Source organism: Vigna unguiculata, chromosome 4 (assembly GCF_037176805.1).
Source record: "Vigna unguiculata cultivar grain cowpea cultivar isolate G323 ecotype 2 chromosome 4, ASM3717680v1, whole genome shotgun sequence".
Lineage (NCBI taxonomy): Eukaryota > Viridiplantae > Streptophyta > Magnoliopsida > Fabales > Fabaceae > Vigna > Vigna unguiculata.
In genome coordinates this window covers 38,916,791-38,938,321 of record NC_140795.1, presented here as the reverse complement: position 1 = coordinate 38,938,321, position 21,531 = coordinate 38,916,791, and the positions used below count along the sequence as shown (strand labels likewise).

Genomic DNA, 21,531 nt, shown 5'->3' with positions numbered 1-21,531 from the left:
ACAATGTGTAGGTTGGAGTGTTCTGTTTGAGTGTGTTATGTGGGTAAGGTAGTGTGTTTTGTGTGCGTGGTGAGAGAGTGCACTAAGTGTGGTTCTAGTGTGTGCGTGATTGAAGTGAGGTAGTGTGTGTTGCGTGCGTGGTGAGAAAGTGCATTGAGGGAGTGAGGTGCAGTGGTGTGCGTGAGTTTGTGAGGTAGTGTGTGTTGTGTGCGTGAGTGAGGTGCAATGTGCGTGAGTTTGTGAGATAGTGTGTATTGTTTGCGGGGTCAGAGAGTCTAGTGAGGTGTAGTGTTGTGTGTGAGTTTGTGAGGTGTGTGATTATATTAGTGTGTGTGCTTCATTGATTGTGTTGGTTTTTTTTGGTTTGTGCTAAGGATCATTTTTTTTTGTGATTGCATATTTTGCTTATCTGCTTGCCCTTAATCCAACTTCTTTCACGTAATAAAATATTTTCTATTTATTATAGCTCATTATGGAAGATCATCATTTTAGTTGTTTGAGTTTCTTGAATTCTCAAGTGGATTCTCAAATTAATTGTAGTCTCATGTCAGACTTTTCTGATTTTGTACATGATATCTGCGAACAAGATTATACATTTCATTTTACAACTAATGATATCTTCCCAACACATGAAGATTTAATTAAGTGGGTTAGAGGGGTTGCTTTTAATCTTGGATTTGTTGTTATTAGTCTAAGATCAAATAAATATAATGGACAACCAGGAAGAAAGACCCATGTATTATTAGGTTGTGAAAGGGGTGTAAAATATAGAAAATACAAATGTGATGCAAAACTGAGTTTATCTGGGACAAGGAAATTTGACTGCCCCTTTAGATTGAGAGGCAAACACATCTCTCAAAGGGAGGGATGGGTGTTGAACGTAAAATGTGGTTACCATAATCACGATGTATCATCTACTCTAGTTGGTCATCCCTATGCGGGTAGGTTGAAGTCCACTGAACACTCGTTGCTTGTTGATATGACTAAAAGTAAAGTAAAACTTGCAAATATTCTTCTCACTCTCAAAGAAAAAGATGAGTGTAATGTGACAACTATGAAGCAAGTATATAATGCAAGATATAGGTACAAACGTTAAATAAGAGGTTCAAGGACAGAGTTACAACAGTTAATGTTGATGTTGGAACGTGATCACTATATCCATTTTAGTAGATGTGTTGATGAATCTGATGTGGTTAGTGATCTGTTCTAGACCCATCCTGATGTTGTGAAGTTGTTAAATTCATTCAATATTGTGTTCTTAATGGATAGTACTTACAAAACCAACAAATATCGGTTGCCATTGCCTGAGATTGTTGGTGTGACCTCAACATGATTAACTTTTTCAGCCGCGTTTGCATTTTTATCTAGTGAAAAGCAAAATAATTTCACTTGGGCTCTGGAAAGACTAAGAGGTTTGTTTATGACGTCTGAGGGTGGTCCAAAAGTCATTGTAACTGACAGAGATCTAGGTCTGATGAATGTTGTTGGCATTGTGTTCCCTGAGTGTTATCATCTTCTATGTCGTTTCCATATTCAAAAAAAATGTGCAGGCAAAGTGCAAAATGTTAGTGAATTCTGTTGATGCATGGGATGTTGTACTGCAAGCATGGGAGAATGTTATGGATTGTGAAGATGAGTTAAAGTTTAACGATTGTGTTAATCGTCTTGAGCTTGTTTGCCAGTCATGGCCTGTATTCTTTGATTATGTTAATGACTCGTGGATAATTCCTTACAAGAAATACTTTGTGAAGGCTTGGACGAACAAAGTTATGCATTTAGGGAATACAACATCAAATAGGTATGTTTGCATCTTCTTATTAACTAATTTTTTTTATTAATGGTTTTTATGATTCCATGTATAAATTGTTCTAAGGTTGAGTCTGCTCACTGGAGCCTCAAGAAAGTTCTTGGAAGTAGTATGGGAGACCTTTGTTCGTGTTGGGATGAAATTCACAACGTTATTATCTTGCAACATAACGAAATAAAGGCGTCTTTTGAAAGAAGTCTTAATTTGATGAGTGACTCTTACAAGGCATTGAGTTATAGAAGATTAGTTGAATATATTTCTATATGTGCCTTAGAACTCCTTGCTCCAAAGTTAGAAAGAGTAAAGAAAATTGGATTCGATACGAGTCGTTATGGCTACATTCTCAAACAAACTTATGGTGTTTCATGTCCGTGTGAATTAGCACAATATGACCCTGGGATGATTCCTCTCCAAGAAATTCATGTCATGTGGACTAGGTTGAGCTTCTCAAATGTGTCCTCTTCACAATCCGAAGGGCAATTATCTATTCAGAGGGAGGTTGATCTACTGCTTAATCTTTTCAAAGAAGTTGACATTGCAGGAAAAGTCACCATCAAACATAAATTACTTGACATAATTTGCCCTTCGATGACATCAATGTTGCCCCTAGCGAGTAAAATTAAGACGAAGGATGGACCTAAAAGTCATCGATCAAAGAAGTCAACCAAACGTGATCCCTCATATTTTGAGCATGTTGACGCCTTCATTGAGTCATCAAAACAAGACACATTTGTTGCAAAAACAGAAAACAAGCTGAAGACCAAAGGTGTAATCCAAGAAAAGATAATACCCATGCTAGAACAATTCAATCCTGTTTTTCAACCTTATATAGTCGATGTTGTTGATGTAGTGGCAGATGGTCATTGTGGGTATAGATGCATTACTGAATTGCTCGGTATGGGTGAGGAGTCATGGCCTCTAATCAGACATGATTTATACAAAGAACTTAGTTAATGGTGAGATGAATATGCAATATTAGTTGGAGGCTATGATCGTCTGGAAGAACTAAGAAAGTCTTTGCTAGTTCATTCACCATCAGGGGTATGACTTCTATACACTAATGTTGAAACTTATTTATTAAAAGTTTTTTATGATTTTGTTTGATTATAATCTAATTAATTATATACAGGCTAATCGAGACAAGTGGATGACTATACCGGACATAAGGTATGCGATTGCTAATCGATATAATGTAATCCTCATGTGCTTGTCATCGGTTCAGAATTTGACGATATTCCCACTTCGTACATCCCCACCTATTTCGCAAAGTCAACATCGACTAATTTGTATCAAACATGTTTACGGTTCTCATTTTGTGCAGGTATATATATATATATATATATATTATTTTTTTTTAAAAAGGAACTTTATTTACATGTTGACTAATTAAATATTTACAGGTTCCCTTACAAGAAGGTTGTCCATTACCGATGGTGGATATCATATCATCTAGGAATTGTTATCCAAAGGCAAAGGGGTGGGCATCATTTTATAGAGATCGGATGAAGGTATTCGTAGATTTACACGTAGTTGATCGTAGTTATGTAGATCTTATGAAAGACTGATATTTGTTAATTGTATTAAATATTTGACTATTGTAGTTTATTTTAGAAAATTTCATATTGTAATGTACTTTTAAAAAATACGTTTGTAATTATTTTACCAATATATAAAATATTAACTCCTCTGGCCAAGGGACAAATATATTTTGGCCTTATTGCTAACAAAATAGACGTTTCAATTTATAATCATATATCGATGAAACAACTTAATATAAAATCCAATAAAATGTAAATTGTAACATCAAATACAAATATAAAGTAAATCGACTATCCAGACGTAGATGGTCGCCGACCTCGAACTCTACGTCCTCCTCTAGTTTCCTCCTCTTCTGTTGCATCACGAGCTATCAATAATAACTCATGTGTGCGATCCCAAGCAACTGTGCCCTCACTAACGTCCCTACAGTCTATCATCCGCTGAAGACCGTTGATAATGCGCTTCATGGCACCCTGCGATAATACCAAGTTAATGTCAAATATTTAAGTTACTAATAATATGAACAAATTAATTTGTAACATACCAATAAACCACCAGAAGATGATGACGCTGACGTCCTCTGAGCTGATATGTCATCTGGCAAATTCCAACGAAGTCGAGGCATAATCACAAGGCTGGGTCGGTCAGCCTCAACTCCGCGTAAAATGTAAGGATGGGAGACCCTCCAAAACCACTGCAAATATTCATCCAAACATGAAAAATGAGTTGTCGCGGGGACCACTTGAACTACGACAAACTGATCGTGGTCTCTACACCGATCATTAATAGTCGCAAAGTCCAACATGGGAAGCGAAGTCGGCGGTCGTGGAATAGGCTGCATGAAGCCAAATTGTCGCAACACACGCTCCGTCAGATGACAGTGTACGAGGATACCAAGCTTGATGAAGCCAGAAAACATGGTAGATACAACAAGTGGTCGACCAGCCCTATGTGCTACATATGGGTTCCAAGTCACCCCATCATATGTCAAGGCAGCCAACTGGACTCTAACATCAGCTATAGCGGAAGTAGTGCGTCTAGTGATATAATGTTTGGCACGGGGTTCGGTCTCCACATATGTATCCCGTAATTGATTCCTTCCCAATGTAGGGAAGTGCTCGTATATTCAAGCCTGTATCAAATAACATTTCATTTAACTATTTTGATAAAAAAATACAAGTTAAATATTTAACAAAATGTAATATAAAATGGTACATGTAGAAGAGGTAGATATTCAACCAATTGCTTTGTATTGGCAAATCTGGCATCTCCTAGCTGCTCATATAAGTAGACAAAAGCAGCAACTCCTTAAGCATATCTGCGGCACGTAGGGAGATCCCTAAATAGCTCGAGGTAATGGGTACGAACATAGGTGGCGCTTTTATTAGCAAATATCGTGCACCCTACGAGGTGCAAAAGATATGCATGTGCAGCAAACTCCCATAGCTCGTTATCACAACAGTTATCATATAACTCTCTCAACCAGCTAAGTCTGACATGCCCACGGCGAATTTGATTCAACTCATTGCAAGCCATGGCCCGTTCAACACCAAGAAGTGTCATCAAAATCTCAACTGAATCTTCATATTCAAGATTTTTAGTGGAGCAAAACTGTCCAGTGATAGGAAGATGAAAGACTGATCAGACGTCATCTAAAGTGATGATCATCTCACCAATTGGTAGATGAAAAGTATTAGTCTCAGGAAGCCATCTCTCCACGAAACCCAATATTAACCCAACATCGGGATATTCATATAAAATATCGCACAAAGGTGATAATCCAGAAGTTACCATAAATGGTAGAACAGAAGGGTGAGGAGCTCCTAATTTTTTCACTTTTTTAATATGGGAGACTACTTTCACAACTCGATCCTAAGAAAAAAGAAACAAAAAACAATAAAAATACATAACAACAATAAAATAAAACATTTATAAAAACTTCTTACTAACCTGACCATCCCATATGATCTGTGCAACATGATCCTGATACCGAGTCAATAAAGATGTATCAGAGGGACCACCTAGAAATCCTGCACCATCATTATCAATCCCCTGCTCCTCGTCTTGAGGAACATCGAAAACCTCATGCTCGACGACATCATCCTGAACAACATCAGCCTCGTGCTGACCCCTTCTACGAGCTGAAGCGATCAATCTCCTCCGTGCAACACCTTGTGTAGAAATCTCGGGTGCATCGTGTGAACCGCGTCTAGATAAATTACTTCATGTCCTAACCATATCTATAATTAAAATTATCAAATTTTCAGTAACCAAAAATCATGCACAATTGATACGCAATTAAAACACCAAGAAAAAATTATGCAAATGCTGCTTCTGCCTCTCTACCATTTGTCTTCATTTTTCCCAACTATGCATATCACTAACACCTTCCATTTCTACGCACGTCACTAACACCAAAGTGGCAATAGAGAATTAGGAGGTGTGACCAAAGAAAGGCCATTATTGGGTGTAAAGCCAACTTCGAAACCCACAAATTCTTAAATAAATTACAAATAAAAGAAAATATAAAAAAATAAAACAAATGTCAAAATCCGTTTCATACTTTTCAAAACGGATCTCGACATCTGAAGCGTTAAAAAAAAACAAAAAAAAGCTTGAAACGGATGTCGACATTCGTTTTAGACTAGTATGAAACAGATCTCGACATCTGGAATACTGCAAAAAAAAACAAAAACTGAAACGGATGTCGACATCCGTTTGAGACTTGTAAAACGGATCTTGACATCCGTTTTGCTGAAAAAACAAAAAAAAAATCATGAAACAGATCTCAACATCCGTTTTAGACTTTTACGAAATAGATCTCAGCATCCGTTTCACTGAAAAAACAAAAAAAAAATGAAACAGATCTCGACATCCATTTCGAACTTTTAGGAAATGGATCTCGACATCCGTTTTGGTCAATTTCAGGCAAAAAAAGTTGAGTTACGCAATTCATATTATACATGGATATTTGATTATATTTTCTAAATAAAAAACCTATTCATGCATCTATTGCACACAACACAGTAAAATGAAATTCAAAAATACATGGTATAGAATAACTTAATTGGATCAATTCTTGGTTGTTGGCAGTATTGTTGGCAATGGAGTGTACAACAATGTGCACCTGTAGACTCAAACAGAGAGGAGAGAGGGTGCGCCAAAACAAAACACAAATAAAGGTTGTGAGTGTGAGTGGAAGAATGAAACAAGAGTGTGAATGTGGAGGCGTGGAGAGGAAGTCGAGAACCTGTGAGTGTGAGAGGAGGAAGGAAACGAGATTGTCAATGTGGAGGCGTGGAGAGGAAACGAGAAGCATGTGAGTGTGAGAGGAGGAAGGAAACGCCAGTTCAATGTGAGGGGTGGAGAGGAAACGAGAGTGTGACTAGACGACTGGAGGAGGAAGAAGCATCAACTAATAAAGGCTGCCAGGCTGCTACGTTTAGGTTTAGGTCAAACTGAAAAAACAGTGTAGGGAGCTAATTCCTTTTTGGGGTGCATTTTGGGGGTGCAGGGGAGTGGTTTTTGGGATGCGTTTTGGGGGTACAAGTGGCATGCTGTTAAATGAAGAGAGAGAAACAATTACTTTTACCTTTTACCATGGGCAAAGATAGAAATAGATAAGTTTTAGGAGATACTGAAGAAATAGTTAGAGGTGTAGGGAGAAGGTCTCAATAAAACACCGCAAAGAAAAACATAAAAAGACCACAAAAACAAATACATAAAAATTAATTTTTATTTCTCACAAATTTTATATAAATCACTTTTCTCCATTTTTATTTTACTTATTCATCTTTGAAATTTAACTAAAATTTTCTAAAACACGAAATAGGGTGTTTACACACACCGGCTTCGCTAACAATCAATAAAACCTTGTTTCTAAACAATAAAAACCTACTTTGTGTGTCCTCAAGCTTTCTATATAGTATTAGTTGTTGTTTTAACAATATTTATTCCATAAAAATTTAGCTTATATAGCTATGATTAATTTGTATCTATATCATTATCGAATGGGAAACATATAATGTTATAAGAGCAAAACTATATATTTCATTTGGCTACTGTATTAGTTATATCATACAAGAGATACCAAGAAAAACACTCTTAATAAACAACTAAATTAGTTTCAAACAAATTTAATAAATAATGTAATAATTCTCTCAATCAAAACCATAAGATGAGAACGTGGTTTGTGAAAATCAGATTATGTTCGAATATCGGTTATATGTAGAGAAGTTGTTAACATTTCACGACTGTATAAAGATAATATACATTTAATTAAATATGCAAAATAAATTTAATTTTTTTATTGTTCATTTTCTCTAAAATAAAAAGAAAATAATGTGCAAAAGTATAAAAACAAAATTGAAAATTTTGGGCCGGAAATTAACTTCGTTTCTACACATTTTTATTTTTCATATATATATATATATATATATATATATATATATATACTCTTTTAATATTTTAAAAAATTATATCCACACATTGTAATATTAATGTAATATTAATTCTAATTTGTAATAAACAATATAAGGAATAAATTGGTCACGATAACAATACAATACGAGAATAAAATCACAATAAATCAGAGCATAATATCAATCATTATCAGTAATATTGATTCTAATCATTACAAGAGATATTGCTTCTAATTATTTTCTAATTATTAGAATCATAACAAAGGATGAAAAAAAAACAAAGAGTAGAGACGAAAATATGTTGAGTTGTTGGGTTCATGAGGAGAGGTGTGATAATTAAAAACAATTTGGGTTCTACCTTTTTTTTCTTTTCTTTCTTTTTTTCATCTCTTTCTTTTTTCTTTTGTTGCTAAAATTAAAGTTTGAAAATCTTTGAAGAAAATTTTATTTCACTCTTTTTAGTTACCATTAACTAAAAACATTTTTTTATTTTTTATCTTTTTATTTTTCAAAAATAAATTTATTCATTCTAACATAATTGGGTGTTGACAATGGGTATAAAAATCAATTTTCCTTTTGTATTATAGAATGTATATGTGATTTGAGTGTATGATAAACATTTATTATTATAAGTGTAAATGGAGATATTCAAATACCAATATTCTACATTATACATATATATATTACAAATGGATATCTTTTAAGTTAATGACATATTAAAATATACATGTAAAGGCTTTGATTTTGTTATACTATACATATACACATATAAAAGTTTAAAGTTTTTTGGAGATGATGTTTTATACTTAGTTTTATTTGATATTATATGATAATATATATGACTTGTAGAGTTAATTAATTTTGGGTGGTACCTATAATGAGTTAAGGTTATTAAGTACATTAAAATCTAATTTTATATATAATCTTTTGGTATGAAATGTTGTGTAAACTAATCAATATATTGTGTTTTGTTGATAGTGCAACAACTCATGCATTTCTAAGAGTAATAATTTTTTTCTCTTTTGTTTGGTTATGCGAGAAGTCAATATTAGTATTATTTTTGGTACTATAAATATATTTGAAGTTTAATACTTCTACCAAGAAGTTTAATAGAAACTTATTAAGTTTCACAAATATTTGTCTAAATGGATATCATATTAAGACAAACAATTAAGGAGATATGAAATGTCTTTATATCACTAGAATTGAGTTGAAAAAATTGTGTATTGGAGAAATTATCAGCCATCTCTTATGGCTTGTACCACACATATATTAGTGCAATTGAAATGCATGTTATTGTAAGCCAGAAGCTTACGAATCAAGATGAATTCCTTGTTTGGCAAGATCAGTTGGGTCATCCTAAATCTACTATGAGCGAAAAATAGTTGAAAAACTCATGTGGACACTCACTTAAGAGTCAAAAGCTTATTTAGTTCAATGATTTCTCATGTACTGCACGTTCACAAAAGAAAGTTGATAATAAGACAATCACTAGAAAAATTAGAAATGAGTAAATCTCATTTTTAGAATGAATATGGGGTGATATTTGTGGTCCAATATATCACACGAATCATTTAGATATTTCATGGTTTTAAAGATGCATAAACTAGATGGTCATATATTTATTTATTATCAACTCAAAATCATATATTTGCAAAGTTATTAGCATAGTTAAGAGCTCACTTCCCAGATTATCCGATTAAGAAAATTTGTCTTGATAATGCTAATGAATTTACATCTCATGCTTTTCATGAGTTTTATATATCAATTGGAATTGAAGTTGAACATCTAGTAGCACACGTTCATACTCATAATGGACTTGCAAAATCATTAATAAAATTTCTAAAACTGGTTGCAAGATCATTACTTATGAGAGCTAATCTTCTAATGGCTACTTGGCTATATGCAATTTTGCGCGTTGCAGTATTGATTCATATCAAACCAAAAAGTTATCACAAATACTTTATTATGCAATTGATTTTTTTTCAGTAACCTAATATTTCTCATTTAAGAATTTTTGGGTTTAGGGTATATGTTCTGTTATCCCCACCAAAAGGCACTATGATGGGTCCTCAAAGATGATTGAGAATATATGTGGGATATGATTTGGCATCAATCAAATATCTTGAACTATCAATTTGAGACTTATTTACAGTTCGATTTGTCAACTATCATTTTGATGAATAAGTTTTTCCAACATTAAGGGGAGAAAGAAAAGAATTGGAAAAAGATTTTGGTTGGAATGAATTATCATTATTTCGTCTTGATCCTCATATAAAAGAATCTGAACTAGAAGTTCAAAGGATAATTCATTTACAAAATTAATCAATCAATTAACAGATGTTTTTACTAACAGAAAAGGGTAACTAAATCAAATACCAAATGTTAATGCTCAAAATATAATTGATATTAATTTATAACACGCCTGAAGCGTGGTAGGTCTATTGGTTGCAAAGACACACCTGAAGTGTGGTAGGCCTATTGGTTCCAGTAATAAAAAACTCTCAAATGAGAAAAGGAGTTAAAATGCAAGATGACCTGATTGAAAAGGTGGAAATTCCAAAATATTTATTTGACATAATTAATGATTCAGTTCCAAAGGAACTCCAGGTACTTGAAATTGTTGAAAATGATGAGATCTCAATAAACTATGTCATGAATAAGAAAATATGGAACCAAAATGAAGTCAACATTAACGAGACTTTTGCATATAATATAGTGATAAATGTTATGAATAACAATGAGGGTCAAACTAATGATCATAGAAGATTGTCAACAAAGAAATTATTGGCCAAAAGGTAAAGATGCAATAGAAGCATAATTATATTTGCTTGTTAAACAAAGGGTTGTTGGACCTGTAGTATACACACCTAAGAGTGTAAAACCTGTTGAGTACAAATGAATTTTTGTGCAAAAACAAAATAAGAATGGTGAAATTGTTAGATACAAAACATGGTTAGATACTCAAGGTTTTTCACAATACCTGGTATTGATATGGTGAAGTACCATATCTTAGTGATATAGGAGCACTAATGTATCTTGCCAATTATACTCGACCTAATATAGTGTAAATTTGTTAGAAAACTATAGTTCTTCACCTACAAGAAGACATTGGTCTAGAATAAAACATATACTTCGTTATCATAAGACACTATGAATATGGGTTTATTTTATCCAAATGATTCAAAATCAAATCTAATGGGTTATGCAGATGCAAGTTATTTATCAGATCACAATGATCGATCACAAACAAGATATTTGTTCACATGTAGTGGCACAACAATTTCATGGCAGTTTGGGAAACAAACCATAACAACTACATCGTCAAATCGTGCAGAAATTTTAACATTACATGAGGGAAAAATAGAATCAACAACCATATATGAAGACAATAGTGCAAGTATTTCTCTCTTGAAAGAATGATATATTAAAGATTTATTTACGAAGTCTTGGTCAAGGAGAACCTTTGAGCAATTGATTCAAAAGATGAGACTCTGTCATCTTAATGATGTAAGTGTACATGAGGGGGAGAAATAAAAGATGTGATGAATAATATTATAAAGAATTATGTACTCTTTTTCCTTCACTAGGTTTTTATCCCAAAGGATTTTTCCTAATAAAGTTTTAACGAGGCACATTCTCTTATTAATGGACACTAAAGCGGAAGTATTATGAAATTAATGGATATCTATTGACTTGCTTGTAGTTACTCATGATTGATCTCTATTGATGTTATCATTAACTATTATAACCATTGAGTTGCCTTTTGTACCTATAAAGAGGGACTTTTCCTATTGGTATGACACACATAAAACTAGTCTTTATTATCTTTTCTACTTTTCTCCTTTATATTATAACAAATCACAGGTTTTGATATATTTCTTATCACATGCATTTAGACCATATAGCATAGCGATATCAAGTTAAAATTAAAGATTAATTATATATAGAAATTTCATATCACCACTAAGAAAAAACATTTCTTTTTGCTATTTGTTTTCTTCTTACTTTAATTTTATTTTTTTTGGGCTTCTCCTTACACCTCCGAACATTTTTTTTACACTCCCAAATTGTTTTAAAATTTTCACTTTGCCCCTCAATTAAAAGTAACTAGAACTTTTCTCTCTCTAACGGACCTACCCAATACATATACACACACACACACACACACACACACACACACACACATATATATATATATATATATATATATATATATATATATATATTTGCACATTATATGGATCACACATTCAACAAAGGTTTATATCTTAAGACATTTCATTTAAGCTTTCTTTGTATATAGTGACGGATCTTGATCAACGATTTTAGGAGGCCAAAATAATACACTCAAAATTTATAATTTTTAAGTTGTATTTGATATGAGCTCCATTTTAAATAATTTTTTATAATTTGATCTTTTTCATTTATGATATTTCCATATGTGAGAACGTTTCTTGTGTCATGTTTCAAATAATTAATATCAAACTCCTCACTCTAACTTTTCTAATTCGAGCAATAAATTTATTCTTTTATTATCTATCAATATTCCAATTTAAAAAAAATAAAATTAAAAAATAATTGATCATAATCTAATAAAATTTTTGAGTAACAATTACTAAAAGAAAACTCTGCTAATCACACAATTAAAAACTAGTTATGAAAAAATACATGATATATTATTTTTTTTCTATATTCATAAAAAAGTAATATATAAAAATTCATTAAAAAAATAAAAATGTTAACTATTAAACTAGAATTTTTTTATCAAGTAAGACAAAAAAAGATACATTTTTTTAAGAATAGATAATAACATATGAGAAATGAGAGTAAAAATAATGAGTTTGTATTTTAGTTTTTTTTCAAAAACAAAAGAAAAAAATAAAAATAAAAAATGAACATAGGTGAAAAATGAGTATAATAGATAAAAACTAAAAAAACAATGAAAAATAATATTAATAAATATATTTATTTTTTATTATATTTTATTTTATATTTTATTATTTAGTAATACTGAATGTTATATTTTATAAATAAATAAAAATCACTTAATTTAATTTTCATCAAATTTTAATATATGTTGTATATAATTTAAAATTTAAAAAAAAATGTTAAAACCTTTTAATATATAAAATTTTAAAATTTTAAAAAAATTTGGGACCATTACCCCTTTCTGTTATTTGTCATTTAGAAGTTCCATCGCTGTGTACACGATTTCGTTCAAATCCTGCCACAAGTTTCTGATCCCTAGGATTTATTTTTCTTTATATTTGAAGTTACACACGTGAAAGTTTTATTTTTCTTTATATTTGAATTTACACACGTGGGTGAATATGAATTTTTTTTTTCAAATTTAAAAAAAAATTCTTAAATTAACATAATATATAATATAATTAATAGATATATTAAATATTAAATTTTATGTTAATTAGGTAACATACGATCTATTGTTTATTAGAGAAACGTAAACATTATTAGGTATTACTAAATATCGTTGACATTTTTAATAATAATATCTTTTATTTATCCTATTTATGTTTAGTTGTCTTGTCATATATATTTATATCACTTCTTACAAGAAATATATTCACTTTATATGTACTTTAGACACAACAAAGATTAATTCTACACATTTTTTCTTTACATTTAACAATAATAAAATAAAAATATTATTTTAAAATATAGTTAAAAATCAAAATGAAAATATTTGAGAAAGTTATGACTCGCCTAGTTATTAAGAAGAATCGTGTGTAAAATATATATATATATATATATATATATATATATATATATATATATATATATATATTATTTGGATCACACATTCAGAAAAGATTTATATAATGATGATCTTAACCTATAATTTTAGGAGATTAAAATAATGTACTCAAAATTTATTATTTTTAATTTATATATGTTTTCTTTTATCTTCATATGTAACTTTCTTTTTATTACTTTTAAAAAAATATTTATTTTTTTATTCTCTATTAATATACTTATTTTAAAAAAATTATAAATTTAAAAAATTGATAATAAAAATTAGAAAATAATCACTAAAAGAAAACTCTAATAATCAAACCACGCTTAAAAACTAGTTACGAAAAAACATATGAAATATATTACTTTTCTTCTATATACATAAAGAATTAATATATAAAGACTCGTGACATAAAAATAAAAATACTAATTATTAAACTAATATTTTATTGTCAAGTGAGACAAAAGAAAAATACATTCCTTTAAGAATAAAAGAAAACATATAAGAAAAGAGAATAAAAATTGTGAGTTTATGTCTAAATTTTAAAAAAATAAAAAGTGAAAAAATGAATACAATAATTAAAAAATGGTACAATAATTGAAAAACTAAAAAACAACAAATAAAACTATTAATAAATATTTTTATTTTTTATTATATTTGATTTTATATTTTATTATTTATTAATACTAAATGTTAAGTTTTATAAAATAAATAAAAATATACTTTAAGTTAATTTTCATCGACTTTTAATATATGTTTGTATATAATTTAAAATTTTTAAAACTTTTTAATATATAAAATTTAAAAATTTAAAAAAAGTTTGGGGACCATGTACCCTCTGTCTTTTGTCATTGATAAGTTCCGTCACTGTGTTCCGTAACTGTGTATACGATTTCGCTCATATCCTGCCACAAGTTTCTGATCCCTAGGACTCTGTTTTTTTCTTTATATTTGAATTTACACACGTGAATGAATGTGAACAAGTTCTCTTCTTCTTCTCAGTTTGCTATAGACATTTTGGGATATTGTCCCAACCGTTTTTGTGGACCGTATTGGCAAAAAAATCAACCTTGTCGTAAAGAAAAATCCATGTGGTTCTCTCAAGGTTGGCCTGCTGAAGATGTTCATGTGTCTTGCAGAAACGATTAAATTGTGGTACGAGGCAAGATAAACAGCTTTCAAACTTTTTGTTTTTTATGGAGATTTTGTAAAGGATCATTGTCCTGTTTCAATTAATTACCAGTATGAACATGGTTTAACTTTTCTTCACCAATAAATTACTCTTGACTACATCTTCACTTGGATAAAAAAATCACTTAGTTGCATGCAAATGGTAACGCACTAGTAAGCTATTTTTTATATACTTTAGAAACTAGAATGAGAATGGGGTTGCTTTTGTTGGTTTATGAAAAAATTAAAGAGTAATAAACTCTACATATAATAAATTAAGCAGTCCCCAATACTTTAAAGAATTGATAGAGAAAGATGGTAACTGGTCTTTCAACTCTAGACCACATTAAATAGGAAATGAGAGAAAGAGTAGGAATAATGCATAAGGTGCTCATATATGGAGACCATAACCCTTTATGTAATTACTGTCAAATACTTACTTAATTTCAATATTTCTAATTTGGCTTCTTCATCAAATTAGAATATTGTTTACATTTACACATTTAATATATCTAGGGCTGGGCATAATTTACTAAACTATACTAAACTATAGTTAATTGTACTATATTAAACTAAAATATACTAAACTATTCATAATAATAATTGAACTGTACTATAAAATAGTTCAGTCTTAAGAAACTAAACTTATGTTAAGCTAACTAAGTTAACTATTGAACTATAGTAGATTGAAAGAGCAAAATACCTCAAATAAAATATTAGTATTAGGATAAGAATTTGACTTATGTGTTTTATATCTTACGTTCTATTCTTTCTCTTTCATATTGAAATATTTATTTTATTTTGTCTTAATTTTTTTCTTTACTCTTTCTTTGAGAAAAATATAAAATATTTATAATTAATTTATTAAAAAAAATATAAATTAATTCAATATCTTATTTTATTTTGAATGAATTTTACTATGTAATGTTATTTTTATGTTATGATTTTACAGAAGTTATTTTTAAAAATTAAATTCTGTGACAACTAACATTTTTATAATTTTTTATTTATATTAAAGTTTTTTGTAACTTAAATATTGAAATTAGTATAATAAATATAAATATTGGTACTAACGTATTTTTTATTTTAAAATCTTATATAATATTATTTTTTAGTTTTAAAATATTTATTATATGGCAATTACTTTTTTAAAGAGAATTTATTTTAAAAAATACTTAAAATATTAATTTTAGAACTTCATAAAATTTCTATAACATTTTTCACACAAATATTAATGAATACAAATGTTTAAAAAAATATTAATTTTGAGAATTTTCTAAAATAAATCCTTTTAAAAAATTTTACGCAACATAATAAACATCGTAAAACTAAAAAGTAATATTACATAAGATTTTAAAATATAAAAAATAAGTTAATACCGATATTTATATTTATTATATTAATTTTAATATTTTAGTTACATTTTAAGTTACGAAAAACTTTAATATAAATAAAAAAATTATAAAAATGTTAATTGGTGTATTGAAGTATGATGCATATTTCAAGTATTATTTTCTAAGAATTTTCAAATTATAAACTTTAGATTATTATTGCGTAGTACAATCATATGTAATTAGTGCAATTCGATTCAAAATAGTGTAATCCAGTTCAAAAATAGTGCAATTCAATTCAAAATCAATGCAATTCGGTTCAAAAATAGTACAATTCAGTTAAAAAAGAGTGAAGTTTATTCAAAATTAGTGCAATTCGATTCAAAAACGGTTCAAAACCAGTGTAGTTAAGTTAAAAATTAGTGTAGTTCAGTCCAAAAATAGTGCAGTTCAGTTCTGACGTAGTGCAGTTCATAAAACAATTCAGTTTATAACAGTTCAGTTCAATTTATATTATAGTGCAGTGCAGTTCAGTGCAGTGCAGTTCAGTCCAGTTTATTTTTAAGAATAATAGTTCAGTTCATCTGAATTTTTTTCCAGTTTAGTGCAGTTCATGCGAACAGTTTTTTAGTTCAGTGTAGTTTTTGGTAGTGCAATGCAGTTTAGTTTATTTTGCCCAGCCCTAAATATATCATGACATATATATGCTCTTAGCCCTAAATACTTTGACTAATAATATAATGGCCCTAACATATTTTATTATTTATTATATATATATATATATATATATATATATATATATATATATATATATATATATATATATATATATGACGCAAATTACTAATAGCTTTTGCTGTTAATTTATTATGGTTTGATAACTCATACAATATGAATTTAAGTGTTTAAATGTGAGTTTAAGTCTTACATTGAATAAATATGATAAAATTGAACATTATAAGTAAGAAGACGCATAAATTTATTATTTTAAGGTTTTGAGTTTGAGATGATATTAATATCCTTATATGCAATGATAGATCTTTAACAAATATTTTTTAGTGTCAAAATCTTTATAAAGATATATAAAATTCTTTGAGAGTGTGAAATATATAAAATATATTAAAATGAAAAAAAAGGCTTCAAATTATTCATTAAATTTTTATACATAGAAAGAAAAAAATTGGAGGGGCCAAAGCCCCCTCGACCACTTCTAATATTCGTCTCTCTGTTTATATGAATTATAGTCGTGTCACTGTGATCTATTTTGTGTCTCTTCAGTTAATCATATGTCCAACAACTCATGAAATAATGAGAAGGTGACTCGTCAGAAAAGAATGGAAAGTGTTTATGTGAAAGGAAAGTATTGTAACTATTTTCTTTACATCATACTTTTGCTCGTTCATGACGTTTTCAAGTTCAAGATTTTTATTAATATTTTTGTTATTATCTATACCTACATTTAAAGAGGATTTTAACCCAAGAACAAGAATTGCATGTTACTCTAATATAAAAATTTGCCATACAATTATGTCAAAAATTCAAATTTTCAAAAAGAATATATGGATAAAAGAACAGAAAAACATAGTAAAATAGTTAAGAGAATTCAAAGAAAAAATGCCACAAAATTTGTAATGTTTATAATATACAAAACTCTTAATATTCTTGATTTTGGTTTTTCTTAATATTGAAATTGTAATTACTAATGTAAAATTCCTTTCATTTTGGTTATTTTGATAAAATAATGTCACTTATTTAACTAATAGAAAGATGAGTGAGTTAAAACTATTTTATGCTGATAGTAGAAACAATATAGTAAACATCTTCTATGTTGAGTAGAATAAACCAACACAGAATATTATTTTCTACCTTAGTTGTGACCATAAGTAACTTAAAAAAATTACAAATTTACTTTAGATGGTGGGAGGTGGAGGAAGGTGGTGGGAGAAGAGAAAAATATAAATAGCTAGAGGGGTTTCAAAATAGGAGATGAACAAACTTTGATATGAGGTACCTTCCAAACTATGTTAACGTCAATTTAATGGAAGAGATCAGATTGATTTATTTTTTTAAAAAAAAATAAGGACTCAAGTAAGCAAAACAAAAATTATAAGGACCCAATATTGAGTAAAAAACAAATATAGAGACCAAAATGAATTATCAAATGTCAAATATAGATACCAAATTATTAAGGAAACCTTATTTGTATTTACGTGTAATTGCATATTGGTCTTATTTATTTAATTATATTGGTGTTCAGTTACCAACTATATTTTTTTTCTAATATATTGTTTGGTTTCAAATATTCATTTGCTTATAGCAAATAAATATAAATAGTTATAGTGAAAAGATAAAAAGATTTATGATAAATAAAGATTTAATTATTGTAGTTGAAGGTGTCTTTGAAAATTTATATGAGTAGCTTTTACTTAAGATGAGATAATTTAGTTCTCGACTTGAGGAAGGATGTTGAAAATCTCATGTCGTATAGATATATAACCAAATTATAACATATAAATATGTGCAAATCTATCTATATAAACTAATTTTGTGAGATTTAGTTAGACTTAAATGTTACTTTATTAAGATAATATTAGATCATATGAATATCTATCATAGTAAAAACTATTTGTATTACCACTTTTCGGTCTCCGCATCTATTAATTTATTGCATGCTTGATGTCCTAAAGGTAAGAGGGTATGTTTAACATTCCATATGAATTAGAGATATGTAACCAAATCATATATATATATATATATATATATATATATATATATATATATATATATATATATATATATATAATATGCAAATCCCACATTACTTAGTCAATTTTGTTTGTTTAAATTATACTTAAATAATTTTCTTCCTACTAAAAAAGGAAAAATAAAGGGTTAAATATGTTTTTAGTCCCTCAAGTTTCAGTGAAATTTGGAATTAGTCCCTCCTCAAAACTTTATACCAATTTAGTCCTTCATCTTTTAAAATGCGTAAATTTAGTCCTTTTAACCAAATTTTGTTAAGTTTATCTGACGTTTCAAGCGTATTTCATGATAGTATTTGAATTGTTTATACTGTTTGATACATTTTCACTTCAATGTTAACTCAAATATTATCATAAAATGCGTTTAAAATATCAAATAAACTTAATAAAAATTGGTAAGAAGGACTAAATTCACGCATTTCTAAAGATGAAAGACTAAATTGGTATAAAATTTTGAAAAATGACTAATTCCAAAACTCACTTAAACTTGAGGGACCAAATACATATTTAATCCAAAAATAAATAAAATGTTTAATAGATATGTTTGAAAATTATTCACATGTACAAAGGCTTGACAATAATATATTTTCAAAATTAAGGATAAATACTAAATTGAATATTCAAGGTATGTTTTCATACAAAATATTTGTCAACATGACGTATGAAAGGATATCTTGATATTCATGTTGCATGTCACATCAATTATCTCGTGGTAGAGGTCAAGTGGATTAGGTCACAATCGAATCGTGGCGCTTTGGTTGTTAAGCTCTTAAGTAAAAAAATAAGTAAGACAAGTTGTACCCTAATTAATGGCTATAGCTTTTGACCTAGTGGTAAGCACTTGATCTTAACAAGATTGTTGCGGGTTGCACAATTGTCCCGTGGCGGAGGCTAGGTGGGTCGAGTCACAATCCAACTGTGGGATCCCTTGAGAGACAATTGCTGAGGGAGAGATTGTTGCATGTGGCATCAACTGTCTCGTGGAAGAGGTCAAATAGGTTGAGTCATAATCGAATGTGGCGCTTGGGTTGTTACATTCATAAGTAAAAAGAGTTACACCTTGACTAATGGTTATAGTTTTTGACTTAGTGGTAGGCACTCAATCTTAACAATTCACTCTAATGTAGAAAATTCATCTAGATAGAATGTAATATTCAAATCACACGTTTTCATATATTTCTTATCACATGCATTTATACCATATAGCATAGCAATATCAAGTCAAAATTAAAGATTAATTATATATAGAAATTTCAGATCACCACTAAGAAAAATTATTGCTTTTGCTATTTGTTTTCTTGTTAGTTTATTTTTTTTTTTAGCCTGGTATACTTGCATCCCGAGACTTTGTCTTCCAAAAAAACTAGTTTGACCCAGAACAATAAAAATTTGGGTAAAGATTATTTTTTGAAGATTCAAACTTGTGCTATGAACAATTTTATTTTAAGCATATTAACAATTGTGTCTTGCTGAATAATCTCATTTATAGGAATGAAAACAATACTTAACAATTAATAAAATATATTATCTGTTGTAGAATATTTACATTGTGATCACGCTTAAATATATAACACAAATATATTCATGAACTATATTGGTAAGTTGATAGGATTTACATACTAAAGAACTATTTATCTCACTTGTTATTAAAACATGGATTTTAAGTTTAATTCAATTTTACAAAATCGATTTGTAAAGTGGGGTTTGCATCCACTTATATATTATAGATTGACTAACACATAAAAGCTCTTTTACTCCGATACTTCTTGGTTTTCACACCTGGGTTAGATCAGACGTAATATCGAGAGTTGTACATTTTCATCTGACCAAATATCAGACACAATTTTATGTTTGGCGCGATCACATAGACGAGAATTTACGTGTGTTGGATTATGAGCAGAAGTAAAATCACGCGAAAAAAATGGTTCTTTGGGTGGTGATGAGTTCATATTTATGACCTCATTTAATGTTTAATTCTAGATTTTTTATTGAATTTTGTTCTTAAAAGATTGATTTAATTAGGATTTGTTATAATTGGGTTTATTGAATATGAGTACAAAAAGATGTTAAAATTATCTTTTTAGTTGCATAAATATTTTTTGATATTTTGATGTGCGTTAAGGCAACAACTAAGTTGAGCTCATGGAGGTGTGGAAATAAATTTATTTTAAGCTTTATGACACCTTAAAGATAAATCGAATAATGGGAAATTATCAAAAATCACAAAAATTTAACTCAAGCATTGCATGAAGAAGACAATAAAAACTTGAAAAAGTGAAGAAGTTTGGCTAAGCCAAGAATAGGGATGTCAACGAGGCGGGTAGGGTACGGGTAGTAGCTCCCTCGTACCCTACCCGCTAGATAAATATATGTCTCGTACCTGTACTTATATCCATCGGGTATCCGTTATGCGGGTACACGCATAATTTTTTAATATTCACGGGTACCCCGCAAGTATTTACAAAAAAATAAAAATAAATATTTAACAACATATTTTAATCGTAAATGTTAGAATTGATGCAAAAATATTTCACAACCAAGAGGGAGAGTGAATTGGTATTAACAAATTTTGCCCAGTTTTAGCACTTTTGAATTGTTTTGATAAAAACCTTTGCTTTTGAATCAATTGAAATAGTATGGTTTGATGCTTAATGTATGGAGCATTTATACTATGACAAGATAAAGAGAGAAAGAGATAAAGCACACAAAATTTTTATACTGCTTCGATTCTTAAGAATCTACA

At 29.2% G+C, this 21,531-nt stretch overlaps 2 protein-coding genes across 2 annotated transcripts; one reads left to right on the top strand and one right to left on the bottom strand.

Moving 5' to 3' along the window:
* Positions 1-1,562: 1,562 nt before the first annotated feature.
* LOC114180755 (uncharacterized) lies at positions 1,563-3,372 on the top strand. The gene is made up of 5 exons (XM_028067049.2): positions 1,563-1,766; positions 1,874-2,702; positions 2,787-2,848; positions 2,937-3,128; positions 3,208-3,372. Exons 1-5 carry the CDS (start codon positions 1,563-1,565, stop codon positions 3,370-3,372), a joined length of 1,452 nt encoding a protein of 483 aa, XP_027922850.2.
* A 264-nt stretch (positions 3,373-3,636) lies between these two features.
* On the bottom strand, positions 3,637-4,882 carry LOC146887140 (uncharacterized). The gene is made up of 4 exons (XM_085672043.1): positions 4,715-4,882; positions 4,562-4,621; positions 3,891-4,463; positions 3,637-3,819 (listed from the first exon to the last, which is right to left on the bottom strand). Exons 1-4 carry the CDS (start codon positions 4,880-4,882, stop codon positions 3,637-3,639), a joined length of 984 nt encoding a protein of 327 aa, XP_085528169.1.
* Between the last annotated feature and the right edge of the window lie 16,649 nt (positions 4,883-21,531).

What these genes read in the sequence shown, in the direction of transcription:
- LOC114180755 (XM_028067049.2), top strand. Translation starts at nt 1,563, where the DNA reads ATGTTAGTGAATTCTGTTGATGCATGGGATGTTGTACTGCAAGCATGG. An exon ending in TGAAGGCTTGGACGAACAAA is followed by an intron (nt 1,767 to 1,873) that starts GTTATGCATTTA and finishes AATTGTTCTAAG; the next exon opens with GTTGAGTCTGCTCACTGGAG. An exon ending in ATGCATTACTGAATTGCTCG is followed by an intron (nt 2,703 to 2,786) that starts GTATGGGTGAGG and finishes ATGCAATATTAG; the next exon opens with TTGGAGGCTATGATCGTCTG.
- LOC146887140 (XM_085672043.1), bottom strand. Translation starts at nt 4,882, where the DNA reads ATGGCTTGCAATGAGTTGAATCAAATTCGCCGTGGGCATGTCAGACTT. An exon ending in CTAATAAAAGCGCCACCTAT is followed by an intron (nt 4,622 to 4,714) that starts GTTCGTACCCAT and finishes TTATATGAGCAG; the next exon opens with CTAGGAGATGCCAGATTTGC. An exon ending in AATATCTACCTCTTCTACAT is followed by an intron (nt 4,464 to 4,561) that starts GTACCATTTTAT and finishes TGAATATACGAG; the next exon opens with CACTTCCCTACATTGGGAAG.